Source organism: Cornus florida, unplaced genomic scaffold, assembly GCF_030987335.1.
Source record: "Cornus florida cultivar Cherokee Brave unplaced genomic scaffold, ASM3098733v1 CherokeeBrave_3.0.0_Hap2_Chr01, whole genome shotgun sequence".
NCBI classification, from domain to species: Eukaryota; Viridiplantae; Streptophyta; class Magnoliopsida; order Cornales; family Cornaceae; genus Cornus; species Cornus florida.
The window spans coordinates 37,475,507-37,483,886 of record NW_026775571.1 but is presented as its reverse complement, the minus strand read 5'-3'; the positions used below and the strand labels follow the sequence as shown (position 1 = coordinate 37,483,886).

General features: G+C 31.4%; 1 protein-coding gene across 1 annotated transcript; it reads left to right on the top strand.

Annotated features, from left to right (window-relative positions):
• Positions 1-793: 793 nt before the first annotated feature.
• LOC132294873 (CASP-like protein 1E2) lies at positions 794-5,767 on the top strand. The gene is made up of 2 exons (XM_059792888.1): positions 794-1,164; positions 5,225-5,767. The coding sequence occupies exons 1-2, from the start codon at positions 920-922 to the stop codon at positions 5,562-5,564; spliced, it is 585 nt and encodes a 194-aa protein (XP_059648871.1). The 5' UTR covers positions 794-919; the 3' UTR covers positions 5,565-5,767.
• Positions 5,768-8,380: the final 2,613 nt, after the last annotated feature.

Genomic DNA, 8,380 nt, shown 5'->3' with positions numbered 1-8,380 from the left:
GTGCTTCCTCTATCATTTTTCTTGCTCTAGGATCATTTCCTTAATCAATTTGGGGTTTGGGAGAGTTGTCTTATTGGTCTCAATCTCTAAAGTGATATAATTGAGGTTTGGATGAAAAAGAAAAAAAGAAAAATTAAGTGGGCAGAGAGGGCGTAGAGAGAAATTAATATAAATGTAGTCAAAGAAACTCAAGAGGTGTTGTCGGCGGCGGTGGCAGCAACATTGTGACTAGGTGCCTCAGATGAAAGGGTAATGTTGGACTTTAAAATTTTGTTAGGAAAGGATTAATTGGTCTATAAGCACTATTGAAATGTGCCTTGTGACAGTGGTTCTGTTGATGACAGATCTACGATCTCAAAATCATCCCTTGAAAGCCGTCTGTAATAGGCACACGGGGGCAATGTCTAATAAAAGCTGTAATCAGAAAGAAGTTATGTGGCAGCCGACTTTGAGCGTTGAGTACTCTCTATTGTAATTTGTTTCTCTCAAGAATAATACGCTTCTACAAATAAAATAAAATAAATTTTGTTATACATTTTTAATTTGTAAAAAAAAAATATCAAAAACAATTCATTAAAAATTGATCAAATAAGGTTAAAACATTTAGTCAATAGGAATAGGGAAACAAATTGGTCAATGATTTATATCATATGGAACCAAAAGTGAAGCACTACACTTCCAATCAACGTGGACCAAACCACTAACACGTCCTCTTCCCCAACAATACAAATACTTAGTCACCTCTATCCATTAATGTCATCAATATATATATTTCCAAATAATGATACATGGACCCCATTCCCATTTCCCCTCCCCCTTCACACCTCCTTAATTAATCTACACTTTCTCTATATAAGCACCCCTACATCTCCTCTCTCTCTCTCTAAAAGTAGATATATTTTGTTGGAAATTCTTCTGCATGATGGAGACCCAAAACAAGTCTAGCAATGGGGTGAGAGGTGAAGAAGTGAAGGTGGCTAATAAAAGGAGTGTGAATTGTTCGGAATTTGTGTTGAGGCTTTTGGCCTTTGCATTCACTCTCGTGGCGGCAATTGTTCTTGGGGTTGATAAGCAGACCAAGGTTGTGCCCATACAGGTGGTTCCGACCTTGCCACCTTTAAGTGTTCCGGTCACTGCTAAGTGGAAGTATTTGTCTGCCTTTGTGTGAGTTCTCTCTCTCTCTCTCTATATATATATTTATACATGTCAAACTAATGGTATATATGGGAGAATGTTTTGTGAGTGTGACATTCACAAGGCCCCAAGTTTTTCAGTTCCGATTTCAAACCGTCCATCACCAAGTGTGGATCCTCTACTATAGCGTTCTCTATTGTGTGCTTTATAATTTTCATCGCAATTAAATCGTGTTTCAATATTATAAAGAATGGGTTTAACCACAGATTTAATTATATTGAAATCTTTTTTCAATACCATTATTTCTAATTTTAGTACCATTCATTACTTTGCATGAGCTTCAGAAGTACTTGTGTTGAAGATATGGGTGTTAAAACGCCTTTTAGATAAGATTTAATTGTTTTGAAATCACTACAGCATACTACAATAAATAAAAACATTTTCATGATATTTAGCAGTACTTTTTTCATTTCCTATTGATATGACTTAAATTCGAACCTATCGAAAAACATTACTTAGTCAACATATTGGTGTAGAACAATTAATTAGGAAAAAGAAAATCCCATCTCTTTTAACCTTGTGCTTTTTTCCTTTTCTTTTTTCTTTATTTTTTATCCTAGCAACATTTTTATTGATTTTCACATCCTTAGATGCTATATGATTAAAAGGCCCTCTTAAACCCATAAATATGTTATAGCATGTAATTAAATAAGTTATAGCCTAGTATTATCTTCTATACTTATTAATAATGAGCCGAGTCACATTAAATTGAGTGGGCTGAAATTTTATCTTATTTATATTTTTATACTCAAATTTTGGTATATTTATAAATATGCTCACACTGAACTCTTTAAGAAATTCAAAGAAGACCTTTATAGAAACTTCTAAAAATCAAAAAGACCTCTTATTTTTTCAACAAAATTTTCAAAATTCATATATATATATATATATATATCATTTCTCTTCTAACGTGTCTTACAAACTGAATTTCTACTTTGAAAGTTTAGAAGGTACCACTATGATAATAAATAATAATAATAAATAAATATTAAAAGTAAATAAAACCTGAATAAACGGCTGAGATTTAATGTGCACATATTTTTTGAGGGCAACCTATCAGTGAAGTCCACCTACCTCTAAGTTATATTTTTTATGACTCCAATAACGACATCTACAGCTGTACACAACTGCATATTCTATTATCCACAACAATGCTACAGTTAGCATTTATGAGAAATGAAAACAACTCTATATTATATTATTTATTTATTAATTATTTTTAAAGTTTTTTTGGGCCTATTTGACCCTAAAATCTGCCTAGATTTTTGCCATTTTTACTATGGTGATACCTTGTTCTTATTGTTCAAGCAAAAAAATAACTAATGAATCCATTATTTATTTAACTGTTATCAGATTAAATATTTTAATTATTGGCACAAATTTGAATTAGGATCAACATGAAATTCATTGATATGTATGTCTTAGAAAAATACAAAAAACATTATTTAAGAGATTATTGCTTGGTATGTAACTCTGAAAATAGTTCTAAAAAGTTCAGATAATAGAAAACTGTTATCAGAGAACATCTTTTATAGTTTTATAACTGAATCTTCGTTAAACAATTTTCTGAAAACTAAACCAAACAGAAATTTTTGTACTATTTTCTGTTTTCTAAAAATAGAAAACTATTTTTATAATTACAAACTAAGGAGGCCCTAAGGTATCATTCATTTTTTCTTCTTTGATCAACATAATTCTTCCTTTGGTAGTACTATGTGTGTGTGTGTGTGTGTATATATATATATATATAGGGGTGACAAAAATTCCCACCCCGGCGGGGCCGTCGCGTTTGGGGAGTTTTGGGGAACCAATTATATAGATGGGCAGGAATGGGGGCTGTTTTGAAAAACCCGACTGGTTTTGGAACGGTTACGGAATTGAAAAAATTAAACAGGATGGGAATGGAGAATGAGATCCCCGCTCCAAAACGCCCACATTGCCATCTTGATATATATATATATATATAGTAGTCTAGTTATATGGTATAAGTATATGTTGTATAAATCTTTGTTGTAGTAACATTGTAATTAGAAGGGTGTGGTGACTAGTGTAAAAGAACAGGGTTAGGATGGAGTCTCCACATGGTGTTTGGCAGAAGAGGTTTGCATTGATTCCACATGGTGTTTGGTAGGTGATGCTAAAGATTTAAAACCATGATTGAACCATGATTGTGATCTCTCTGGTACCCCACCCCCACCCCTTCCCAACTTCCTCTTTAATTTGCCCTACCTTGTAGTTGAACGTATGTATTAAAAGGGGTAGGGCAAATCACATGACTTCAAAGGGGAAGGTTGACTTACTTCCTTTAGCACTGCAATTTGGTCAACTGAGGGCCTAAAAGGGTTCAGCCAAGTTTATATGTATATATATTTATATATATTGACAAGAAATGCATACAATTATTATGATTGTAATTTTGGTTGGGCAATCCGAGTCTAGCCCGATTTTTTGTTGGTTTGGACGATTATTTTATAATTAGGGTTAGATTTTGATTGAAAAATCTCAATCCGAATTAAATTAGGGTTGAACTTGAGTTGAGTTGCTAGTAACCCGAACAAACTCAAACCCGAACCCAAATTCTAATATTATTTATATATATATTTTTAAATTTAAATACATTATATATAATATATAAATTATGATTACCTTAACTTCATTTGTTAAATTGTATGTTAGCGAGAATTAATTTTTTAAGAATTTATTTGTAATTTATTAAAAATTTATAAAATGTCCTTAAACATTTTTTTTTTTTTTTTTTTTTGTTAAAGAAAAATTTAATCTAAAACTAATTTTAAATCATATTAAATTTTCGGTGTGAAGATTAATTATATGAATAATCCGAATTTTTAATTCAGAATTTAAGCCCGAAGTTAAAAGTAGAAGGATGGGATGGGATCGGGTTGAAGATAAAATTAGGGTTGGACATGAGTTTAATATTTCATATAGTGGGTTATGTTCAAGTTATATCTTAAACCCGTCCAACTCATCCGAATTAAAGCCCTAACAATTACATAGAGTTGAACGGTTGATCAGTCTATTTTGAAATACAAGAAAATACCATTAACTACAATTTTTTGGTTAAGACTTTTACTATTATTATTTTTTAATTTATTTATATTTTTAACAAGAAACTCACATGCCCACGTTTCCTTACATATACTTAAACACTATACTTTTTTTTTTTTTCGAAAATGAAGAAGTATCCATGCATGATGAGATTGACATCTAATAGTTAATGAAAAAGTATCAATGCATGATGAAATTGACATCTAAGTAACTATTATCCTAATCTGTTGGTTGAATTCAATTCAATTCACCACATTTTATTTTTTCTCGAAGGTTCAGATAAAAGCACACCCTCGTGATACGAGTAGTGTTACACTAGAGGGATCCCCATTTCCTAATCTTACGGCTAGACCTGCATTATTCATTAACCATAGTTATCAGAAATTAAGTGTCACTCTTCCAGCCTTTTTGTGTCTAAAACTCATGGCTAGTTTCAAATCCACTTGGATTGACTGATGTGTGACCGAGAGCCAATCAAATTAATTTTGGGTTGAGTATGATTTAACATAAACCCAACCTGGTAAACTATAAAACACTGGTCCAATATTAGTGACACGTGTCCAATTTTCCCTAGCTTATTTCTTTAATTGAAAAATTAGCGGAAAGAACGGAATGGGTTAATTGATATCTAACCCAATTCAACCAAATTGATTTTGGGTGAGATAGCGTCCCAAAACCATTTTTATATTGATTGTGACGAATCTTAGGTCCTGAGAATATATTTAATTTTGATTTCTGACTATTGATATGAATCAATAACATATGAACACGTTCTTTTTAATTATCAAATCAGAAATGACTAATACATACTCACTTATCAAATCATAAATGATGTGTTAATTAAAATAGGATGTATTTGTTATTGGTTCATATCAATAATAATGTCCTATTGAAAAATAGTGTGTTATTGGAAAACAACAAAAAAGGCTTTATAGAAACTAATTTTGTGAACCTCTTTGTATAGGTACTTGGTGGTGACAAATGCCATAACATGCTCATATGCAGCCCTCTCTTTGGTCCTCACATTGTCCACAATGGGTAAAAAGAAGGGGTTTTCTCTGGCGCTCATCATCCTTGATCTAGTGATGTTGGCACTGCTCTTTTCTAGCATCGGAGCTGCCACCGCGGTCGGTTTCATTGGCTACGAAGGCAACTCGCACGTGCGTTGGAACAAAGTATGCAACGTCTTCGATAAGTTCTGTCACCAAGTGGCTGCTTCCCTAGCCATGTCTCTGCTTGGAGCATTTGCGTATCTCTTGCTGATTGTGCTTGCTGCCATGAAACTTCACAAGAAATACGAGTAGAATGTGATGAAGTAACTTTGATCTCTCTTGAGCATGTTAATTTGGTTTTCATTTGTGGCCAAGTGATGTTGTTGTTTAGTGAGTGTGGACTAAATGCAGAATGTATGATAGATTTCTCTTTGTGCTGTTGTTTCCTTCTTCTGTGATCTTTTGCATAATTGTAAAATGTTCCTCTTAATAATAAGAAATAATCATTAACCTTTGATAGGAGTACTACAATATCAACACCCAATTAGACATTGTTGTCGCCTAAAGTTTTACTAACAATACTAAGGTTGTGTTCGACTGTATAGAATTGAAATTTTGAAATTAAAATTAGTGGAATTGCAAAAAAATAACTCACAAAATTGAATTAAAAGTTTTTCCAATTCTAATTTAAAGACTCTAATTATATGCAACCGAACACGACCTAACAATAATATATTATTGGACAACATGGGACAGAATGTGTTCCAAGTCTAATCTAAATTGGATCCAAGTTTCAATCACATCCAAATTGAGTGACAAAGAAGGGTTGTCTAAACCCATCCAAAACTCGAATTAGGTTTGGATTAGTCGACGTTTCCTACTTGCTTTATACATCTTTATGAATATTTGATTCGTTGCTTATCATTTGACATTGTGCTCCAGACGTGGAGAATTTCAAAGTCTACTTAACATCATCTATAGTATATATTATTGTATCATCATATTTGATCTATGGTAAGTATATATATATCTATTTTGTTTTGTTTTTTGTGCAAAGAAAAACATGTATATTTTTTTTGACTAAAATGATATGACCACAAAGTTGTGTGTGTGAAAGTATACACAAATACATACGACTGCCATACTTGTATTTGTTTTGCTGACATAAGAATTTTGAGGAAGTGGGCAGCCACTACTACTAGTATAAACACAAAACTTAACCGTTTAGAATTTTGACCAAAAAAATGGGGCTCATCGACAGACGCGAAGGCTGAAGATAGGCCAAAGTCAAAGTACAAATTCCTCTAAAATGCGTCATGTACATGAGTTGGATCCACTGCATCTGTGCGTGAATTAGTCCGTGTGAATCAAATCTATGATCAATAGGTTGGGGCACTTTAAGCTACACCTCACTAACATTGTAGTCAGATACTTGGATCAAGAGTGTTTTGAATTAATAAAATAGTTTTTATCTTTTTATTGTTGGGATTTATATGCTCTGACATAGTAAATTTCTATTTGAATTATAATGATATATGTTTCTAACGTTTTTAATAATATATATGCTTTATACAATTGATGAATTCAATGTATTATGTTTCGATTTATTATAAAATTGATAGTATCAATTTGATTACAAGAAATATTTATTTATGTATGTAACGACGATCAATACATGAATATAAATAGTAATCATAAATTATTCATAGTCGGTAATTATGGATGGACTCATAATTAATTAAGACTTGAACTGAATCCGCATTAGGTTGAAATATATTGCGAAAGCTATCGTATGCAATTACTCCCTATCACCGTCATGACATTTTACTCTTAAGCATGAGAAAATTATAAACTCTTTTATTAATTAACAATTATTTTGATTTGTTCGGCGGATTCTTCGGGATCCTTAGACCGACACTTTAAGTAGTTATGTAATTAATAGTTAGAGAGTTATATTTTCAATATTTGCATCATTGCTACTTGTATTTATTTTGTATTGATTATGGTTGATCACAAAGTAAATTCGAATGCCTTCGTATGTTTTTAGATAAAATGTTTATTATATATTTATTTATTTAAATTATTATTTTTTTGTCGAAATAAATGTTTTATTGTGATCGAGCCAAATATAATCAATGGTATCAAAATAAATATATTAATTAAGTTGTCGGATTGATGGCTTTATTTATCCGATAACTAATTATGCATAAAGGGGTCAAAGTGCAACATTGACTAAGAGGTTATTTATTATTTAATTGGAGTTCAATTAATTTCTTTTAGTGGAGTAAAATTAATTTATGAATTAATTGAATTGGGTTTATAGACCGGGCCAATTATTAATTCATTGTAACTAATAAAAATAATAAGCACAAATGATTCTCACTCATAGCCCAACTTAATATTGGAATCATATTAGATTTGAATTAGAGATTGAGAATGATTTATTGTTTCCTTTTCCTTATCTTTATGTTGCCTATATATATACATGGTCTATGTATATTTTAGGGGTGATTTTTAATAGAAGGAAAAAATGAATATATTTTCTCTCTCTTATAAATTAGGGTTAATGTTCTCATCTAATGGAGGCTCCCACAAGCCTAATTTTCCAAGGTCATTCATGGAGGCTTATTAGTGATTGCTAAAGACAAAACAAGTACTAAGAAGATGAAGATCCAAGGAGAAGGCATCTTGCTAAGAGATCTACAATAAGTGAGAATATTCACTTTAGAGGAAAGATTTAAAAGTTTACTCAGACCTTTGATGTAAGTATTCAATCTATTAATTGAATGACACATCATATTTTATTTTTGCATAAAACTTGTCTCTTTGTGATGAATCAAAATCTATGAATCAAAATCCCTTAAAAAGTTTTTAAAACTTGCACGTTTTCCAACATTTATATCACCAAAATTAACAAAATATGAATTGTTTTCTTTTCGAAACTAAAAGACTAATACAAAACTAATGGGAGTGACCCAGAGGTATCAAATCCTTATTTTTTAGAGGGATGCCAGAAGTTAAAGCCTGAGTAAAAACATGAGTGTAATTAATAACTAAAAAAATATAAAATACCAAATATAATATATTATACCAGTATTAACCATCAATAGTACTACTCTTCAGGTACC

Bases quoted from the DNA above. Each gene is read 5' to 3' on its own strand.
- LOC132294873 (XM_059792888.1), top strand. From the start codon at position 920: ATGATGGAGACCCAAAACAAGTCTAGCAATGGGGTGAGAGGTGAAGAA. The intron at 1,165-5,224 runs GTGAGTTCTCTC...CTCTTTGTATAG, and splicing joins AAGTATTTGTCTGCCTTTGT to GTACTTGGTGGTGACAAATG.